General features: G+C 42.6%; 1 protein-coding gene across 4 annotated transcripts in view; it reads left to right on the plus strand.

Moving 5' to 3' along the window:
* JARID2 (jumonji and AT-rich interaction domain containing 2) overlaps positions 1-21,144 on the plus strand; it is a 231,367-nt gene that overhangs the window by 206,424 nt on the left and 3,799 nt on the right. For 2 of the 4 annotated variants that reach the window (XM_065629999.1, XM_065630002.1), the window contains 8 exons: positions 3,783-3,875; positions 4,315-4,433; positions 4,570-4,640; positions 5,484-5,598; positions 9,905-10,010; positions 10,831-11,013; positions 17,219-17,349; positions 19,388-19,571. In XM_065629999.1, the coding sequence (XP_065486071.1) occupies positions 3,783-3,875; positions 4,315-4,433; positions 4,570-4,640; positions 5,484-5,598; positions 9,905-10,010; positions 10,831-11,013; positions 17,219-17,349; positions 19,388-19,571 (1,002 nt within the window). Of the gene's footprint in view, positions 1-3,782; positions 3,876-4,314; positions 4,434-4,569; positions 4,641-5,483; positions 5,599-9,904; positions 10,011-10,830; positions 11,014-17,218; positions 17,350-17,699; positions 19,572-21,144 lie in introns of those variants that run through there. The other 2 variants (XM_065630001.1, XM_065630000.1) reach the window with 2 other exon arrangements.

Consider the following 21,144-nt stretch of genomic DNA (forward strand, 5'->3'; position numbering starts at 1 on the left):
GCTGCTCAGGCAACACCTCTGGGTGCCCACTCTGCTGCCAGTGGCTTCCCGGCCACTGGAGCTTGCTCATTTGAGTCCTGTCCCATGCTCATCTGTGGCACAGAGCCTGGGGACTGCTGTCAGAGGTGATGGGTCGGGGAGAAAATGGGTGGAAGCGATTCTGCGGGGGGGGTTTCTGGAGAGGTCCCTGCTGTAGGGCACCCTGCGGGATGCCTGGTTGGTCTGAGTGCAGAGGGAGGCTTCATTTTCACAGCACTGGGGGAAAGTCCTGTAGAAGGACTGAGGCGTGAGAACTGGTTATGTCACTTACAGCCAGCCTCAAAACGCAGAAATAAGAAATTATGCAGCAATCTTAATGCACCAGAGTAACCCACAAGACTTGTAAAATGACCGTAGTTAATCAGTAGGCTTTAGGTAAGGTGGTGCTGGCTTATGGATTTAAGCAGAGGGTACTTCATGGCGTTTTATGAAACAAGCCTTTTAATCCTGCATTTTCTGTTTTTCTTGAATGAGGGTACCCTTCTGTGCATGTGTCTGTGGAGGGGGCAGTGTTCTTTACCTATTAGTATGTTTCTGAGAAAATCTGAAATTTGTTTAACAGAACATGTCCTTATGTTGCAGTTTCCACAGATGATGGGATTGTAATGGTTCCTTTTTAAAGGAGATTGCTAATTCTAATTAAAAATAAGACACCCCCCCCCACCTCTTTGATAAATGCCCAGGTCAATAGGTTGAGGGCTGGTGGAGAACATCGTAATCATATAGCTGTAGTCCAGTTTAGGCCATGAAGTCTGTGCTTCAGACCACGAAGAGGCCATACATTTGGGATTTTGCACAGTAATTCCTGCAGTCAGCATGTGCTTGAGCTGGAACATGTTTTTAGAGAGAGACATCCAGTCTTCCAGGAGCAGTTCCCACCGTATCGCATGTCAAGGTTAGCATAAATCTCCTTTGTGTTTGGCTGACTTTCTGACAGGGCTCCCAAATTATTTTCAGCGTTACTCCTTTCCGCGCCATAAGGCCTGCTGTGCTTTTAAGCGTGTGCTGCAGGGTGCGCTTGCTTGCTTCTCCCAAGTAGCAAGTGATAGGATGAGAGGAAACAGCCTCAAGTTGCACCAGGGGAGGTTCAGATTGGATATTAGGAAGCATTTCTTCACAGAAAGGGTTGTCAGGCATTGGAACAAGCTGTCCAGGGAAGCGATGGAGTCGCCATCCCTGAAGGTGTTTAAAAGATGTATAGACGAGGTTCTGAGGGACATGGTTTAGTGCCAGAGTTAGGTTAATGGGTGCACTCAATAATCTCGAGGGTCTTTAAAAAATCTGTATTGTAGCTGACTGAAAACAACATTTGTTTTCATACGGAACAACCTGAAGGTTTATTAGCAGTCCCATTAGAAGGACACACAGAAGAAATCAAATTTTGCCAACCCTCACGTGAAACTGTCCCAGAAATCCCTGCTGAGCTCTCTTCGGCTGGGGATTTGGCATTTTCAGACTCTGCTTAAGGAGTCCCTCCTTCCCGCCTGTGACTATTGTGAAATCTCTGTTTTCTGCTCCTATTTATGGTTGCTTTAATGTCTTTAACACATTGCAGTGTCCTTCTCTGTGCTTTCCCTCCAGGCTTGGAGGTGATGGTGTTGCTCTGGGTTGACTCTCATGACTAACACAGAGGCCATGGAGAAGAATCAGGAGAGGAAATAAGCAATTTTGTTCCTCAAACCTTCCTGTGTCATACTGTTGCAGCAACAGAGACTCTGCTCAGTAGCTTGAAGCTCCCACAACAGTCATTGAACTGTTGAGATATTTTTGAAGGCATTGAAAAGGATGTTTTACTCTTCAGCAATTCATTTTGTGTTCTGATTAAAATACTTCATTACAGGATTTTAAATTATTTTCTGAGTTGGCATCAGAAAATTTTACATTATCCCTCAGATTAAGAAAACCAACCAAACAACAAAAAGCAGACAACAAAAACCCCTCAACTGTTTAATTTGTGTTACAAGTTCTAGGAGACTAAAAAGATACCAAATTCTTGACAGAGGAAGAAAAGGATATATGCAGTTTTAAAGGGCTAAGCTGTTCAGGTTTTCTACTTTCTTTTTTCTTGCTTGCTGCATATCAGAAAATTGAAAGGACATGGTCAGTCTTGGAAGATGAGACCTTAGTCTTACTTTTCTGTGACGAGAGGAAGAGGCAAGTAACTGAAATGAGGAGGCCGCTGCAGAGCGTGTGTTGGTTTGTGAACGGTGAAGTCCGTGCTCACGTGTGTCGACCGCTGGTGCTGGCCCCGCGTTTTACGAGAGGTTTTGTTGTAAAAGGCTGCCTCAATAAATGATTCATGAGGGCATTAAAAGATGAAGGAAATTGCTTATTGTATCGCAGAGCATCCAGCTCTGAGCTTTATGGGAATCAGAGGGCCCCAGGCCCTGGGCATTTCACAAACTTTTTTGCTGCAGCTAATTATGCTGCATTCAATTAAAAAAATGACAGTGTTACAACTATAAGAGCATGGCAAAGTGATAGACTTGACCTCTAGGGGAAAAGCTGCTTGTAGAGTTGTTTCTGGTTTACCCTTGGGCATAGTTCTTAAATAAATTAAGCACAAGAAAAGACTGAGGTGGTTTGGCAGATCCGTTTCATAATTGGAAAACTAGAACAGTAATAGTCCGAGTAATAAAATGTTCATTTATGTGGAGTTTTTAAATCTGTGGTTACTCAGATGGGCAACCAGTGGACACGGTGTGAGTTGGAGGAAGGAGCGATAGATCTGGTGAGGGGGCAAAGATATTTTCAACTTCACGCTTGCAGAGCGATGCTGAAGTCTCTGCCTGCAGCAGTGGCCACAAACCAGTACGGCCACGGCAGCCAGCGTGGCCCTGCCAGCTCTCGCGGCTTCCCAGGGTGGTTCTTCTGCCCTGAAGTAGAGAAGGTGATAGGGGTGTCCCTGTCTGGACATACCAGTACGTCTGGGCTGAAAGGAGCAAGTGAGTTGTTGTGCTCCTGCCTTCAAAGCCTTCAGGGGCTTCTGCTTCCCAGAGCATCTGGTTATGTGTGAAAGGAGGTATGCAGAAACTTAGGTAGAGCTCAAGCAGAAAACCAAGTCAGATGATCTTCTCGTACAGCTTCCGCAGCACTGCCAAGAAAGGGTGCGCTCATGTGGCCATTTTACCATGTTTTACTTTTCTCAGCCTGTAATAACAGGTCCTGGTTCCTTGCATTTGAACTGCTTTTATTAAATTAAGCATAACTAGTTTTTGTAAGCAGGTAACTACAGTAATCTCGATAAACTCTACTTTTTGTGATGCACTTCCGTCATATACGACACTAATTTGATGCTGAATGTTTCTGTGAATTTCCTAAGTTTTTCACCTGTTTCTCTACATATAGAGAGTGTGGTCGTTTGATCACATATTGTATTTGATTGTAAAGTCCAGGTAGTGTTGCCTACTGTTTCCTTTGCAACTGTCATACAAAACTGGGCCATGGACACCTTACGTGTGTATCAAACATAGAGCGTTGTGCTGGACAAAGCGGTGTATGTGGCCTGCTGGGAACATACGGCTGGCCTTTTAGATGTTTGATTTGGTGATTTGGTGTAAATTTCTGTATCTTTTGAGGTATTTTCCCTCAGATAAGGAGTGAGCTTTAGACCCACATGTGTTCTGGAGACATTGTCTTCTTTCCCTCGTCTTGATTCAGTGTGTAAGGAAAAGAGTGAAGCCAAGGGGAATGGAGGTGCGTTTTTCTATTTTCACTTTTAATTTTACTTCCTTTTTCCACAGGGTAGGTCTGTTTCTTTAACAACCTTCTACCGAACAGCAAGAAACATCATGAACATGTGCTTCACGAAGGAGCCTACAGTAGCTGAAGTAGAGGTGAGGCCAACATAAGAGGTGGTAAAAGTTTTTATTTCAGAGTATTAAGTGTGGAGATTCAGCATAGTTGATGTTCTGGCATTACTATAAGTAGTCTAAGGCTGTCTGGTGTGGAAGAAAAATAAATGGTTAGATAGACATGGTTACTGATTCTTCTTTTTAAAATTTTTTGACATTTTCAATAAAGGTGTTGATGAATTGAGGGAGAGATAGAAGTCTTAATCTGTCTTGTGCTGAAGGACAGGAGCCAAGAAGGTCTAAGTTATGTCTTTCCAACTCATTGTCACTTTTAAGCATTTGTATTCTTATTTTCAAGCAGTGTTTTGTGTTGGAATACACTGAGGTCATGAAAGCCCTGTAAATTTCTGGGGTTTGTATTTTAATGACAGATGTCTTGTTCCGTGACTTAAAAATGCGTTTCTGCTTTCTCTCACTACAGCAAGAATATTGGCGATTAGTGGAACAGAAAGATTGCCACGTAGCAGTGCATTGTGGAAAAGTAGATACCAACACCCACGGGAGCGGCTTTCCCGTGGGAAAATCTGAACCATTTTCAAGGTAAGATCACCAGATCTACGCACTCTCGTTGACCTGTGCCGGCTGCCCTGTTGGGGTGAGCGAGGCTGGCAGGGCAGTGTGGTGCTGGGGGATGCGGTGCTGACGTGTGCCTGCCTCTGTGTTGCCCCTTGAACAGGCATGGGTGGAACCTCACAGTCCTTCCTAATAATACAGGATCCATCCTGCGACATCTTGGTGCTGTGCCTGGTAAGCAAGTCTCTTTTCTACGTTTCCAGCAGGTGTAAGTGTCTTCTCAATGTAGTGGTGTAGTCACCAAAGTCTTCTCCCTCTTTCTGGCCCCTCTCTTTGCCAGCTGACCAGGTAGACGTGTGGTTGTACATAGCAGATGGTATTTAAAGGAATGAAAGCAGGCATGCAGATTAAGAACTGATTAATAGTTGAAACCGTATACCTGGGAGGAACCAGTTGTGCTTGCAGTATCCCTTTCTGGTATTGACAGTATATCTGTGTTCTTACTTCGTGTTGGAGTGATGAAAGACAGAGCCGTGCAGCCTCCTTACTTGCAAATCTAGGCTGTAGCGCTGGGGGAAGCAGCGCACGAGTTTTCCAAATGAATTGTCACGAGTGCTCCAGCTGCACATGTACCTTTGCACTTTACTGCTGGAAATGTTAGCTGAAAGCAAAATTCAGTCACCTGTGCAGGTATTAAGCCTGAACAAACCAGCTGGGAAACAGGATGCATCTTTACAAATATGTCTGCACTTGACAACGTGAAGCAACCTCCTCTGATCAATGGCATTGGGCTTGAATTATGGGTATTTGTAAATTCTCTAAAGATTAAAAAATTTTTACAGCTATTAGAAAACAAATATGTTCCAGGGCACTGTAATTAGCTGTAGATATTTTGTTAGTGGAAAAAGCTGAACTTGTTAAATTATTCCTCTGTGAATTATTAACTCTGGTAGGAAGACTTAAAACTTAAGGGTCAACTTGCAAGTAGAACAAGATTTTCAACTGAAGTGCCCTCAAACTGTCTTGTAATTAGAAACTGCAGTTACTCAAAACTCATTTTGAATCTCTTTGTTTTAGGAGTGACAATTCCTTGGCTAAATATTGGCATGGTCTTTTCTACCTCATGCTGGTCTCGAGACCAAAATCACCTTCCATACATTGACTACTTACACACTGGTGCTGACTGCATTTGGTAGGTATTCCTGTGTTTTGTTTTCTTCGCCTTCACTGCAGTGCCTGTCTGTAGGATGGTGGTGACAGCAGCTTGTGTAGTACCTTTTGGATGAATGAATCTCACCTAGAAGGTCCAGTGTGTGTGATCACAATTTTAACAGGAAAAGGTAGTATAAACATAAGTGATGAAATTCCCTTTCCTGGAAGAAAAGTTTCACTTTCATCTTGCATGCTCTATTCTGATATATTTAGCAATAAACTGTTTCTGCTTGACATGGAAGCCAACTGACAGCTAGTTGAGGTAGGCTTTCCTTAGGCTGACAGACACTTGTCAAGACAGCTCCATATTGCCACTTGTAAAGTGATTGAATCCATGCTCTGACTAAATGGGCACTGCTCTCCTATTTTACACAAAATAGGAACTGAGTATCTACCACGTCCCTGGTATTTTTTCTCAAATGATTATTTTTTATTGTCATATGTAATCATTTTTAATATGATTACACACATCATTCTAGCGTCTCGATGTGGGCATCACCAATTAGTTGCTATCTACATTTCACATTTTGTAGGCACATCATGCAAATAGACTTAACACTCAGCTTATAAATGGTTTTGAACATGGTAATTCCTTCATGAATTCAGTGCATACGTATTACTGATGAGTTAGATTGCAATGGGAATGCAACAGCTGATGGAGGGATTAGAGGAAGCAGGTGCTGCTGGCTTGTCTCATGCCTTTCTGCCACCTTCCTGTGATATTGGTGTTATTACCCGAGAGGATCATCAGTGAGAACAATGAATAATAAGCAATGTAACTGTATTTCTTGAGCAGAGAAAATGCAATATATGGAGAAGAAAAGGTTATTTAAATGGTATCCCCCTGCAAAGGTGAGAAGCTGGTTCCCTTTCAGCAGTTCCAGCAGTTCCCCTCCTGAACTCTGAGCCACAGGAGCCTTTGGCTCTCCAGGAGAAGGACTGCAGGTCCCCCTTGGCATCCAGGAATCTTCATGGTGGCAGTGGCAGTGTCAGCTGCTCTTGATTCACATGCAGAGTGTGTACTTCTGTCCTCTGCCTTAAACTTCATCATTTTTCAGCTGGTGCTGGTGTCAGGGGTGCTGACGTGGCTGAAACTGGGAAAGCACGTGACCCAGAAAAAAGGATTTGAAATCTTGAAGGAAACCGTTAAAGCAGGAGCTCCTCTCTCTAAATATATTGAGAGAAATGTTCTGTATGTGATCATGCCAAGGGGTAAAGGTAAATGTTGGATTATGCTGCAGACCTGAGAGTTTGTCACTTTTTGTCATGGGCATTTCATGGCTCCTTTCCTTCTTCTGTCAATCAGAAATCTCTAATCTTTTATAATAATATACTATCAGGACAAATTGCTGAGCAAGTTACGTTGTCCTCAACATTAGGTGAGTCTGTTTCTCTCTGACATTCATCTAGTCTTAAATGACAGTAAATTCCAAAAAGAAGACATTCAGGGATCCCCTAATTAAATTCTGAGGCCACTCTTCATACTGTGTGTGTCAAAATGTGCCTCTTGGCATGGAAAAGGCTTGAGTGCAGCCAGCCAAAGTTTTAGGAAAGGCTACTATTTCTGTTTTTCCAAGCCAAGAAGAAGAAAACCAAAGAAGCTATTTGCTTTTTCTTGATGGGCTTACTTGTACACATAAGTACATAGCTTCAGGTGTACTTGTGATGATTACCTTGATGGAACATGGATAGTAAACAGGAACAACTTGTAAGAAGGAAGAAGTGAAACTCTTTTGTGTGTAAAAGCTGTTCTTAGGCAGGGCTGCCAGGCTGCAGTGTCAGATCTATAGCATTCATTATTAACTTATTACAACTTCTAATATTGCAATGAAGTACCCAGCTTTATTGAGGAGAAGATTAATTTAATAACTCTAGGTCTGGCACAATATCTGGAGTAGCTCTGACAGCATTGTTTTCAGTGGCTGCTTCAGTGATAGCAAAGCAGGCCACTGGGCACCAGAGCCCTCCTCCGTCTTGCAAAGTCCACCCAGCATCCAGAAATCTTCTTTTCCAAGGAGAGATCCCCGTGGTACTAAAATTAGTAGTGCTTCATTTACCTGCGGATCGCTCAGGTCACTCGCTCATCTTTCAGTTTTTATCTCCTGAAGGGTAAGCAGGGGAGCACTCAGTTTTCACGCAGGGCAGAGGTGGGTGATCTAACCTTTTTATTCTGGAGGGATCCTCAGTGCCCATTAAAAGAGAGAAGAAAATCTTATTCTGCCCAAGATACTCAGAAGTCTATAGTGGCTGCTCACTTCCCATCTTTATAGGTACATCGAGAATTGCAAATGAGTGAAATTGCAGCATAATCCACAGTTGCAAAGGGTCTCCCTTTCCCTCAGTCCTGCCAGTAGCTGGATGGTCCCAGGTACTTCTGTGCTGACCCTTCTCTTCACACCTCCTACCTGTGCCTTTTCCTGGGCCCGGCTTGTGAGGTTCTGCATGCTTGAATCTTTTGACTGCTCCCACTTCACTTTCTGACTCTAAAAGAGTGAACTCTGTCGTATTCTGGGTTTGAATTTAAAATATTGTCATCACCTTTTAAAACCTGTTACTATAGTGCAACTAGAGTAATACTCCAGCTGTTCTGCAGCTGTCACTGTTAGCAACACAGGTACTGCAAGGTATTTGATACACAGCATGCATTTAAAATTGCCGTTGTAACTTGATCTTTACCAAGACGAGGTTCTTCTACTTCACCTCTCTGTAACCTTAGGATTTATGAGCAAGGTCTTAATCGTTGTCAATATCTATGTCAGGACTCAGTCTATGTACACCTGAACAACCAGCTCATTAGAGCCCTTGTTGTGGCTACAATGAGCTGTATGAGTAGATATTGTCATCTCTTCTGGTTCTTGGCTTGAAGATCAACAAAGACAAATCAAAATCGTTGTCAGTACAGTGAGCAGTAAGGAGATGTTCAAATCCCAGCAAATACAGCCTCCTACAGACTCAGCAAGCAGGATAACTCTGTATGATGCATATGGAGTTAATATTAGTGCACATGGTAAGCAAATACCCTGACAAAGTCTGTAAGGCCAGCAGAACACTTTATGAAATTGGTGGAGAGATTGGATGAATGACAAAAAAACTGCACTCTTTCCCCAAAATCTTTCCAGGTTCATTGTCTTGTTGCCAAGTTTGGAAAAATGGCTATGCGTGTGTGTATGTGTCTAGGGTTGGGGCAGATGGGCGCCAGGCTGCAGTCTGACTGCTTAAAGTGAATGGAAATAAGTAATAGTAAATCTGGAGATGCTGTTTATTTGCCAGAGCATGATGAATCCAAATCAAGTAATGCCACAGATAAAGCCCAGCGTGGCAGCAACTCAGGGCAGGTGTGGGAATACCAGGATTTGCACTGTTTCCCACCAAGCTTCGCTGCTCAGTTTGTAGTCATCAGGTACCAACTACCAGATCTCAGGAATGGGTGTCTCCTGGGTGGATGTAAACCATTACCCTTCTGTCAGGGTGCAAGCAAGACTAGCGGTGAATTCTCATCATAGCACCTCCCTGCATCCAGGAAAACAGCAGTTCTCTGGGTGTGTGAAGCTAAAACCTGAGATTTCTGTGTTATTTCTTGGCATTTCTGCGTCACTGCTGGCAGTGAGCACAGAGAGGAGAGCATCTTCCTTGGCTTCTAGAGGAGAGGAGGATGTGCAGCTTGGGGCATAAACCCAGCTGTATTTTGAATCTCTCTTGCTGCTTTGGCTGCTCTTAGTCAGGTCTTTGTTCTGTTGCAAGGGAGAGAAGGGATGTGGGATTTGTTTAATAAGCGAGGGAGGAAGGTCTTAGGCTACTTTGTGTACTAACAGTAAAGGTGATTCGTGGTTTCTTGATTGTTACAAACAGAAAATGTTATTAAATAAAAAGATCCTTTGGTTGATGCACCGGTAATAAATATAACAATTTACGATAAAGAGAACAGAACATATATTGATGCTCATTAGGTGCAAACTCCTGCACATAATTAGCTGGTTTTGTGTTGTTAAAATGAACATCATTCTGTTGCTGACTTCCCTCCTCAGATTCTACAGAGCACTGAGTGTTCACATTTCTGTTTGGGGGATTTTGTGTCCTTTGGCATCTAGTGAACGCCATCAGACTGAGTTTATTTAAACAGCTTTCTATGAATCCTCAGTGTTTTAGCAAGAACAGTGTGGGAAAGCTTGTGTTTAATTTCTTTCTTTTAATCAAAGTCCTGATCTGAATTGCCTGTTACTGTGTAGCTGTGGGCCTTTATTTACTCCACAGTAAATTTTTCTCTTTTTCTTCCGACAAAACAACAGGTATTGCATTCCTGCTGCGGAGGAGAACAAACTTGATGATGTGGTACATACCCTGCTGCAAGCCAATGGCACTCCAGGGCTGGAAATGCTTGAAAGTAATGTAATGGTAGGTTAACACAGGGAGAGGTAGTCCCATTTGAGAACCCAGGGCTAATCAGAAGGCTGGTTGTTTGGGGATTTATTTTTGTTATTTCTCACACTACAATGATGCAGAGGCTGTTGTTAAAAATCTGGCTGCTTTCTACGTGCAGCATTTACCCACATGGCGTTTTTCTAACAAGGCTCACATGCTCAAATGTTGAAATAAAAATAAATGTGATAATGCAATAAATGTCTATTTTCAATATTGTCCGTAATGTATTTAACCTCACAGAGTGTTTTGTAATCAATTAATCAGCCATGATTGACATATCCAGCATGGATATGAGAAGCCTAACACTTCAAAGGATTTCAAAGTATTTTTGTCTCCCTTATTTATTTGATGGATAACAATTTCCATTTAGTGCATTTAAGTGTAAATTTGGGACACCATAACAAAAACAGCTCCCTCAGCTATCCACGGTAACATCTTTTAACAGAAGTGTAGTAGGAAGGTGGATTCTGTCTGAAAAGATCTAGATGGAAAACCGAATGGCCTGTGTTACTTTCTGTAGTAGCAGATAGTATTGTTTTGAGGCTTCGTGTTTGAGATTGTTTGGCAAGTGGAGATTTAAAGTGGTGGTTTCAAGAGAGCTGAATCTGTAATTCTCACTCCAAACACTAAGCCTCAGCGTGTGCAGAAGGGAAGAGAGAAGGCGAGCAGAGCCAAGCTGTTAGCAGAGCGCAGCTTTTCTCCACGAGTAGCACGTGGCAGCACTCGGCCACGAAGGGGATCGAGCTGTAAAAGAAAGTTCTGATTTTGTTTGTTTTGCTTTATGTCTTTCTAGATCTCCCCAGAAATCTTGTGTAAGGAGGGGATCAGGGTGCACCGTACTGTACAGCAGAGCGGGCAGTTTGTTGTCTGTTTTCCTGGATCCTTTGTGTCTAAAGTGTGTTGTGGCTATAGTGTTTCTGAAACGGTGCACTTTGCTACCACCCAGTGGACAAGTATGGGTTTTAAAACAGCCAAGGTAAGTTGAGAAAAAAGGAGTTAAAATGGATTCACGGCCCTGCCACCTAAAATGACAGCAAACCAGACATTCCAGGATTGATAGGATTGTGAGACTAGTACAACTACATCTATTTTTGTGGACTGTTAAATTAAAAAAAAAAAGGAAAAAAAAAAGGCGAAAAAGTTCAGCAAGGCGTAAGACGATCCAGTGTTTTCAGAAAAGCAACTGAGTCAATAATTGATAACTAAAAACTTCTGTATATTTGAAAAATTCAGGAGATTTGTTATGCCTGCAGACCAGTTTGCGAGGAAGCTTTTCAAAAATCCCTTCAGAGCTAATGATAATGTATTGTATTATGCTTACTAATTTTTTTTAAGTGACGTTTTCTAGAACCATTAGAATCTCAGGTGCAAATATCTGAATAACTGTGCTTGTTAGCTCCTATGATAGGCAGAGTCAGTTAATACTCACAGCTGTATTGCTTGTCTTTCTCTGCCCTTTCATTCAGGAAAAGTTGTTGATCAGGGCAATTTCAGCTTTAATAGACTTGAAAATCCTTAGGTTCACTGACCAGCCCATCCAATACTAAGCTGTAAATAAAAAACCTTCTTGTTCCCTTTTCACACAACTAACTAAGGCAGGTTGTCTGCAGAAACAAACAGGTGAATTGCCCAGTCATTGTGATTTTGGCTACATTTCTGTGGTTTTGGACAAAGAATATATGTCACCAATTGTGTCCCCAACCTCCTCAAATACACTATGAGTTACAGGTGATATTTTGGTAGTGTTTTATAGCTAAGCCACTAGTAAATTACCATTTACAGCCTCAGATCAAGCGGATAGTAAGTAATTAAATGTAATATGTCCACAGCTACGTTTTGGTTCTTTAGGGTTAATGGAATTCTTCCAGCCTGGTTATACTAACTGTATATTAACTTAGTTTGAAATAAAAGGTTATTTTATTACAGATTTATTTAGGGGGAAGGTAGGAATTGTATATGTGTGTAGGTAAGGAATGAGAATCCTGAGCTAACCTTTTCTGTCTGAAGGTACACAAATTATATTAACTCCATACGCTGTATTTATTGCTCTACTGAACATTTGCTTGATATTGTGAAAATGCCACTCCTGTAAGAGACAAAAACCACTATGCAGCAATTAAAAAGCTCTTCTTGGTGCCTCAAATTCTGAAGAACAGTTTCTTTTGATTCATTTTTAAGAGCTTTGCACTGATAACCTACCTTGGAAATTGAAGTCACAGCTCTCACAAACATAACAAGAAACCACAGATACGTGTTTATATCAAAATAACTCTGGAAACACCTATTGTATTGTTATTTTCCTTCCTTTTTTTATTTTGTTTTCTTCTCCTTCCCCATCTTCTTTCCTCAAACTATCCTATGTTCCTGCCTCCCTTAAATTTTGGAAATTCTTCCTTAGTTCCTTCACTTTAATGAGGCACTTTGCCATTTTTAAAGGCCGTGAGACGTTCGGGGTAACAAGCAAGATTCCCCTTTTGGACTGTTAACCTGTACCTTCCTGTCTGTCCCTTCTCAACAGCAATATTGACAGTTTTCAGCTGTTTGATACATTAACTTTGTTTGCATTCTGTGATACTGTGACCTGATTTTTTTATAGTGCCTCTCTTTATATTACTAAACGATGTTGTTTCATGTATTGAATGACTGCTCAGTCTTCTTTAATAGATGAAAAAATGAAATTCTGCTTTTGAAATTGCATTGATTCCAGTTCATAAAGAGCTGGGATAATTGTCGGGATAAAGGGAGTTTGTATAAAGCCTGTGTAAAGGAACAGGCAGGTTTCACCTAAACCATGTGAAGAGCAAGATTGCTGGCTTTTAAAAAACACCCTAAGAGCCCTTGAAATTGTAAACAAAGGATGAGGAGAAGTTTTACAGGTGTGGAAAAGTTTGTGTTTGGAATGGCAAAGGGGTAGCTCCGTATTCCTTGAATAAGATATTGGGCAAAATCAGTACAACCCCTTTAGGAAACAGGAAAACAGAAAATTGGACTAAATGAATGCACACTGGTCTAGAGATTTGGAAATAAGGAGGAGAGTCTGGCTTTGAAGGAGAGCTTTGGTGGTATAGGGCCTACCAGAAAGCTGGTGGAAAGAGGAGACTCGGCTGGTACCATAATACAAGAGGAAGAATTACACAGGAAAGATGGAGTTAGTCATCCTGTTGGAGCAGCACTGCTGCACACAGAAGAGAGGTTACGGTCAAATAAACCAGGTTAAATTCTGTCACCAGTGACGGAATCTCTGTGCACTGATCTTCCTGTCCTAAATAGGAAAACCGCGGTATTAGCACTGTGCTCCTGACTGTCCAACCAAGATGTTGGTAGGGGCTTTATATGTATCCCCCCTTGAGTTTTAGTTTGGGTGAGAAACGTGCTTTTAAAACCCCACACAATTCTGGCTCCGTGGTAAAAAACACAGCGCTTTCAGATGAAACCAGACGGGAAAAGGCGCTCCAGAAGTGCACCTGATGTCCTCCAAACACCAAAGCAGTGACGGAGTGGCTGCAGGACCAGGCTGGACTGCTCTGAAGTGAAGCCCTCGGCTTTTCACACGGGCGTCCCGTGTCCTCCAGCATCAGCCGTATCGCTCTGCACGGCCGCTCCTTCTGCATCGCCGTGCTCGATGGTGTGCGGGCATGGCCTGTGTTGTACCGAAGCAGATGAGAAAACCCATGAAGACGGAACATACAATGGTACTGGGAAATGCTGGTCTGCTCCCTCCAGCTAGGACAGCAGTTGTGTTGGGGTGTGATGCCAGAACCGAAATGGCTTCAGGGAGCAGCTGCTCAGGAAATCCACGCGAGGGGAAGAAACTCTCGTCTCGCTTCTCAGCAATGACGGAGCCCAGGTCAAAACATCGCTATCAAAGAGCTGCACTGCGATGGTGAGCAGAGATTTGAGAACCTTGAAAGAGCAGTAAAATGCAAAATATCCACTACCGTGGTGTTTCATTTCAAAAGATAGCCTTGCATAAAACCAAGGAAGCTTGTGAAATTGAGAATGCAGAAAGGAGGGTTAAGTGTTTGCGTGCAGCATAGAAATTGTTTAAAGATGCTGTTGTGAGAGGCTCACAACACATGCACATTGCCTAGCAAAAAGAATGTTTCAGAAGGCAAACCTTCACTGAACTTGGCATGGCTAAACACCAGGAGAAAGGACTGTTTGAAATGAGACCAAACAATCCTTTTTGTGTCCAGAAAATGAAAATGCAAGTAAAAGAGTCGCTCCAGAAAGATAACATATAAATACACACAAATGCAGACCAAAAAGAGATTTCAAAGAACAACTTCCTGAAGACCAAAAGAAAAAATAAATGTAAAAAAAATGAGGCCGGGGCCGTCGACATGGCTTTTGTAGCAAGGTCGTGCCCCCTCGGCCTTGAAACTTTTGGAAGGGTGAATGGACGAAAGAGAACCAGCTGTGACAGAGTCTGTGAGCATTTCTGGACGCCTTTTGGGGAGGTTCCTCAGAAAAGGCTCTTAAAGAAATTAACCTGTCACAGGTTGATAGGGAAAGTTCATGCACCAAAAAAATAACCAATTTAAAGAGAAGCAGAGGATGGGAACAAATGGTCAGTTTTTATCCTGGAGAGAGGTCTCTTTCCGTGTTCCTCAGGAATTTGCTAAGACCCATACAGTTCAATGTATCCATAAATAACCTAGGAAAGGAAGTGAATAGCAAAATGAATCCTTTATACTGAGGATATTAATGGTAATGACTGCAAAAATTACAGCTCTGAGGTGATACAGAAAGATTTCATGCTACTGACTGATCTGAGTGAGAAAATGGTAGATGAAGTTCGGGGTTGATAAATTTTAAAAAATAATCCAAATTAGCAGACAGAGCAATGGGCTCTGAGTGAGCTCTTGCTCCTGAGAAAAGAGGTCTTTGGATTCCTGTGGAGCTGCCAGCTGAGCACTCTGGAGAGGTTTAAAAATAAAAAATCTTGAATGTTAAGAATTGCAAGGGGAGAATAAAGAACAAAGCAAAAACATTGTTATGGCACTGCGCGGGCTCTTGGTATGGCCTTGGCTTGAATACTTGCTCAGTTCTGAGTCTCTAATTGCAAAAGGAATATAGAGGAACTAGCAAAAGCACAGCAGAGAGTGGTGATCAAAGGTATGAATTTAAAGCTTCTGCTTTAAATATAAGAGGACTACTCTGCTTGGAAAATTAATGACCGGGAGACATATGTGGTAGTAAGACCAGATTGCAAGTGGCAGGGTGATGATGACGATACGAATGTGTGCTGACTTTCATAACACCAAAACAAAGTGTCATCAAAAGAAATTATGAGGCATGCAGGTCAAAAGCAAACGGAAGTCTGTTTTAAAATACTTCTCTAGTGTATTTCAGTGCTGTATGGAAGAGAAAAATGTACCTGGCCCTGTCTCGGGCTCGGGAGGTCCCTGAGCTGCCAGCCAGCAGGAACGTACCTCACTTTGTTTCTCCGGCCACCCACTGTGGCCTTTTATCCTGGCTGCCTGTGCGGGCTTTTGGTCTGGCTTGGAGTGGCTGTTCTTACACAGCCTTGGACAACACGCTGAGCAAATCTAATGTGCAACCAAACTTCTCATACCACTCCGAAAAGTGCAGCCATTCCAAGCCCACGCAGGCTCCAGCAGAGCAAATAGCTTCTGACAAACGCTTTTCTTATCTGTGACCCTCTTTTCAATGATTTTTGGTCACCAAAGGTTACTAATCCATTTAATGACATATGTCAGTTCCATGCATGCAGCATGCTATTAAAAATGATCAGTTTGATGATATATTGGTTCTGATAAAAGAAATACCAAGAGCATGTAATTAGGGTCACAAAACAGGGTTAAAAAAAAAAATGAATGAATCTACTTTTGAATGAATCTACTTTTTTGTAATGAGTAGGTATTTGATGGGCTTAACTCCAAACCTAAATGGCACCTCCCCATTATCCTCCAGTGTTGGTGTCAGTGGAAACTTCTCAGACTCTGTGTAAAACAAAAAGTGCCTCTTCAGACACCGGGAAAATGAGACTTTTCCCAACTGCAGAATAAATCAAGGAATTTGCCTACATAAAAAATACCAAAAGGGTTTAAGCTACCAAAGTCAGTTGGTTCATATTCACAGGAATGAAAGATATGTCTTTAAAAGCTTACCCAGAGAGGAGCCAGGAAAGGGCACAACTGAGCAAAACTGAACCCCTCTCTTTCTCGTGTTGTCTGTTTTCCCTGACATCTGCCTATTTTGCTAGTTGTTGTCTTTAATTCTTAAGCACCTATTTGATATTTTACAAGATGCAAAATGACAGCAGTCCCGGGTTTGAAGCAAGTCAGAAGAGTAGATTTTACAGGATGGCTGAGAGTGGGAATAGTGTATTACTGAGCTTAAGTCATTGAGTTACTTCCTCTTGGCTTCCACAGGAAAAATGAGTTTTTAGGGAGGGAATTTTGAGGTGTTTGTTGGTTCTTCTACCTCAGTGAACTGCATGCTAACCTATGCCTGGGCATACTTTTAAAATTATTTTTCTCATTTTCTTGACATCTCTCCTATTCTCACCTTTTCCACCAATAGTTTTCTTTTTTGAAAAAAAGGGTGTACCTGAAATATGGTGACACTGGAGTACTTGCATTTGGTTTCACTCTCTTTGCATATGCAGACTTTGCCTGTCTTGTCTCTGCATTAAACTCCACAGCAAAGCGTATTAGGAAAAGATAGCGTACAGGTTGATTTCTTCATGTAAAAGCCATCCTGCATTACAGATACTTTTCTCCTCTCTGCTAGTGACTTTGAATGAAAACAAAATGTTAGATGTAACAGGCACTAGAGTTTCTCCCAGAAAGCAGTTGATTGTGACTGGTAGTATGCGTTTAAGTTTTTGAGGTTTTCTTCTGTGACACTGGTTTGCCTAAAGCACACGCAGAAGATCTTTTTTCACAGTCCTTTCAAGAGGAAGACCCGGTTCAGCAAAGCACTTGGGCACCTGGCTTTCCGCTAAAAGGACTGATTTCTAATTAGCATTTTTTTCAGTGTGAAGTTAGTGCCGGACGTAAGTTGGAGCATAGCTATTTTGTTTAATTTGGACTACGGAAAGCTTTTACCTGTGGTTGTTTTAAAAAGGCTACGTTTTGCTACGTTGAATTCATTCTGCATAACTTTTTCTTTTCTAATTTGCTCAAGAACTAATTTAGCGATTTCTGTCCCAGGAAATGAAGAGACGACGTATAGCCAAACCATTTTCAATGGAAAAGTTGCTTTATCAGATTGCAACAGCAGAAGCAAAAAAGGAAAACGGACCAACTCTGAGTACGATATCATCACTTCTTGGAGAGCTCAGGTAACGAATTGGGGGCCTGTTGTACCTATTTTGTTTTCATTGACAGACTCCAGAGGTGGATGACGTAAGTAACCATTTCAAATGCATGTCTTGCGCCTACTTAACCAAGCAAAAGCCCAGTAAAGACAGCCACATGGGGAAGAAGCAGTTTCCTTGGCTGTACCTGATCTTAGAGTGCCCGTGGTCAGGATATCTTGCTCTAAGAATTCCCTACTCTGGGCACCATCAAAGAATTTAAACTACGGTTTGCCTTTGGTTTTTATTTTGTTGATTCTTGTTGCCGAGAGTCAAGATTTCCTGATGCGTTAGGTGAGCTACATGGTGCCAAGCGGCTAAATACCTTTCTTCAGTTTTTCAGCCTCTTGGCATCAGTAGCCCCTGTCAATCCATGCCTGTAATGGGTTTTGCACCGGGAACCCTTGTCTTCAGCATCAGGATTGTTTCACCACAGCTGCAGAAGGTACTTTGTATACAGAAAGTTGTCTTGATTTAAACCGCTGAGTTAGCGAACAGCTTATGCATGGGTGCTAATGCATCTTGCATTAGAACTTGAATGTTTTAAAGAAAAATAACTTTACACTCCTTTTTCTCTTCAGTAGTAAGGAAAGATGTTTAAGGTTTCTCTTAAGATAGGTAAAAACAAAAAGAAAATATGATGTTGCCTGGCTTCCTGTGTAATGATCTTCTCTTTTGTTCCCTACCATGTAGTTGCTACCTATCTTTCAAGTTTGTGACAACTGGTACTCGAGATGTCAAGAAAGTTTTGATGAATGGAATCTACAAACTGTATTTAACTAACTAGCATGTTCATCTGGAAAATTTCCAGTGACATGTTGAAGGGGAGAACAGCCCATATGTTGTTTTAATGTTCAGAAAGAAATACAAAGAGGTGTGCTGACTGCTTTACCTGCAGCTGGTTCCCCTGTTGGTTTTTGGTTTTTTTTTTTCTTGAAGAGGAAAACTCTGCAAGTGCGAAAGGTGAAACAGAAATGTTGGTGCTTGCTGTTAGACCATCACATCGACCTCTATCAGAGTGGTTCTCAAACTTGTTCTCATGCTTAGGTTGGAATTCTCTGGAGGATATCAGTCCTTCCTGAGGCTGCTTATGTAAAACAAAACCCCACACAACAAAACCTGAAAAAAACCCAAGCAAAGTGGAATACTGTACCATATTTTCTTTCCCTTGGTTTTATTTTGCTTGTTTGTTCCGTGTCTTTTGCTGCCTCCTCTCCTGATCTGCCTTGGTTGCTCAGTTTGCCCATGCCATTTGCTTAGCTTGGCTCTCCACCCATCTTCAGCCGTGTTTGGTGGTGAGCTTTTTTATTGTCCCCTTCCATCTGCTCAGCTCACTCCACACTTGCCGTCTTCCACGCAGCTCCAACCCGACCTGCTCTCCTAATGCTGTGTAGTTCAGCATGGGAGGTATCGTCCACCTTGCAGACGCCGTGGGTGAAGGGCGGCTGGAGCGCTTAGTCTTTGCTTTTGATTGACATCTCCTTCTTTTTCCCCTGGGTGTGCAGCAAGATCTTCGTCTTTTGGCACAATCACTTACCCTGCTCCCCCCTTCCTGCCTGAAGCGCCTGGTGGCAGCAGGTCCATGGTCCATCTCTGCCTCCTGGTGAAGGTGGCTATGTTACTCCTGACGGCAACGGCTCCTCCTCCTCAAGGTGGCTTTTGGCAACTTCAGGAATGACAGTCACGTTAGCCACATCTCCCGACTCTCCACATGGCCCCGAGCACCCATCGACCTCCAGGAAGCACTCGGCAGTCCCCAGTTCTCTGTGGAGCAGTTTGAGAACCACTGGCTTGATACAGTGGTCGCTGTTAAAATCCGGAGATAGCTTTTGCAATCAGGCAGCGTTTCTGTGGTGCTTGGCTGTCTCTCACCACGCGTAGGGAACGGCACCAACCTCCAACAACACTCAGGGCTTTGCTGTGTGGAGCTAAGGTTTCAGAGATGGTGGTAAAGGGGTGATTGTACGTGGCTTTGTGGTGGTATGAGGTGATGCCAATATCTAATTGCACCAAACGTTCACAGGGACACGGAGCTGAGGCAGCGGCGGCAGCTTTACGAGGCAGGTCTCCATTCTTCGGCGCGCTACGGCAGCCACGACAGCAGCAGCACCGGGATGGATGGAAAGAAAAAGCCTCGAAAGTGGTTGCAGCTAGAAACGTCAGAGAGGAGATGTCAGATTTGTCAGCACCTGTGCTATCTTTCCATGGTGAGTGACATCCTTTGCCAGCACTGGGGCACTGTCCCCCCGGCTCTAACATACCGTAATGGGCTATAAGCATTTGAGAGAGACAGCATGTGACTAGAGACACATCCCGCGCACCCCACGCAGGACACGGAGGTGTTGATTGTGTCAGAACATTTGTCGCCTTGGGCAGCGGCGACAGAAGACGTCGGTTGGTGTCAGCTAGTTAAGGAAGGGATAAACTAGTCACTCAGCTGCTTTCGGATGCCCACAAGCATGTCTGCCTTGCACTAGGAGGGGTAACAAAGATGCCTGCAGGTTGCTGCTCGTACTAAGTCTGGCAGAACAGTCCTGGGGGTGAGCTGGCAGCTCAAATATGTGCCCCGCGTCTCAGGCACGCAGCTACAGCCTGTGCTGCGACAGTTTCCCTGCAAGCCAAATGGCAGGGTGGATGTAGCCCACCTATCAAGCCAAGGTGCTGTTTGCCACCCTGTCTGTTCAAAAATAGACACCATGCCTGTAAACTTCCTCTTTTTAGACATAATTGCCTACTGGCTTTGGAAGGTGTGGTGACTTGCAGGTTTTCAGCTGTATGCAGAACACGTATGGATACAGCAATTTCATTAAAAATAGTAAAAGCCTCTCCCACAACCTTATGTACCACTTAATTCCAAGATCAGATATTTAAATAAACATAATACAGTGCACGTGAGTCCATATGCAGTCTTTTTTCCTGTCATCTTTCAGGTTTTTTGGTTATAAATGTTAGGGTTTTGGCGGAAATGCAACGTAAGGATTAAATGATCAGGTGTAGCTGTTTCCTTCCCTAAGATAGAACATGCTCAGTTTATGCATCTTTAGATCACTGTTTGAGTGGCACTAGTTTGAAGTAACTTTAAAATGAGTTTGGGTTTTTTGGTGTGTGGTTTTTTAATAAACAACAAACAAACAACAACAACAAACCCAAACCAAAACCACAAACAAAGCAAAACCAAAAAACCCAAACAAAACCCAACCAACCAAAACCTGGTCTGTTTGCTCTGAAGTAAGTGTAATTGAGGGAAGGTTTTTTTTTTTCTTGTCGCTCTTACCAGTAGTAAGGGACAAGAAATCCACTTGGTTGTCGAATTCCAAGTGGAATGTGTGGGCTTGATGGGTGGCCAGCTGAGCAAATGTGACCTCTGCTGAATGAGACAGTAGCCGAGGAATCCTGTGGCTAAGCTCCTGATCTTATCCTTATTCAAGACAGCATTTAAAGTAATAGGAAACAGCTGCTTTCAGGAAATCTTTTGGCTACATATTAGATACCAATAAAGCTTTATGCATATATCATTATTTGGATTTGGTCTTCATTACTATTGTTTTCTTTTTAGATGCTAGGTATTTGCCAACATTAGCACTCAAAAAGGGATATGTCCTTTCTTCTTCTTACGCATTCTAGAACATGTCAAAATGAGTAATGCTTTTTGCTTATGCCTCCTTTTGCTAACTCGAAATAAAATACAGTTTTAATAATTCACACAATATTTCAATACTCTGTGTAAAACATGGCTACAACTTGGAGCTCATTGGAATTCTTTCCCCCTCTGCATTTTTA

The sequence above is a fragment of the Caloenas nicobarica genome, chromosome 2 (genome assembly GCF_036013445.1).
Source record: "Caloenas nicobarica isolate bCalNic1 chromosome 2, bCalNic1.hap1, whole genome shotgun sequence".
Lineage (NCBI taxonomy): Eukaryota > Metazoa > Chordata > Aves > Columbiformes > Columbidae > Caloenas > Caloenas nicobarica.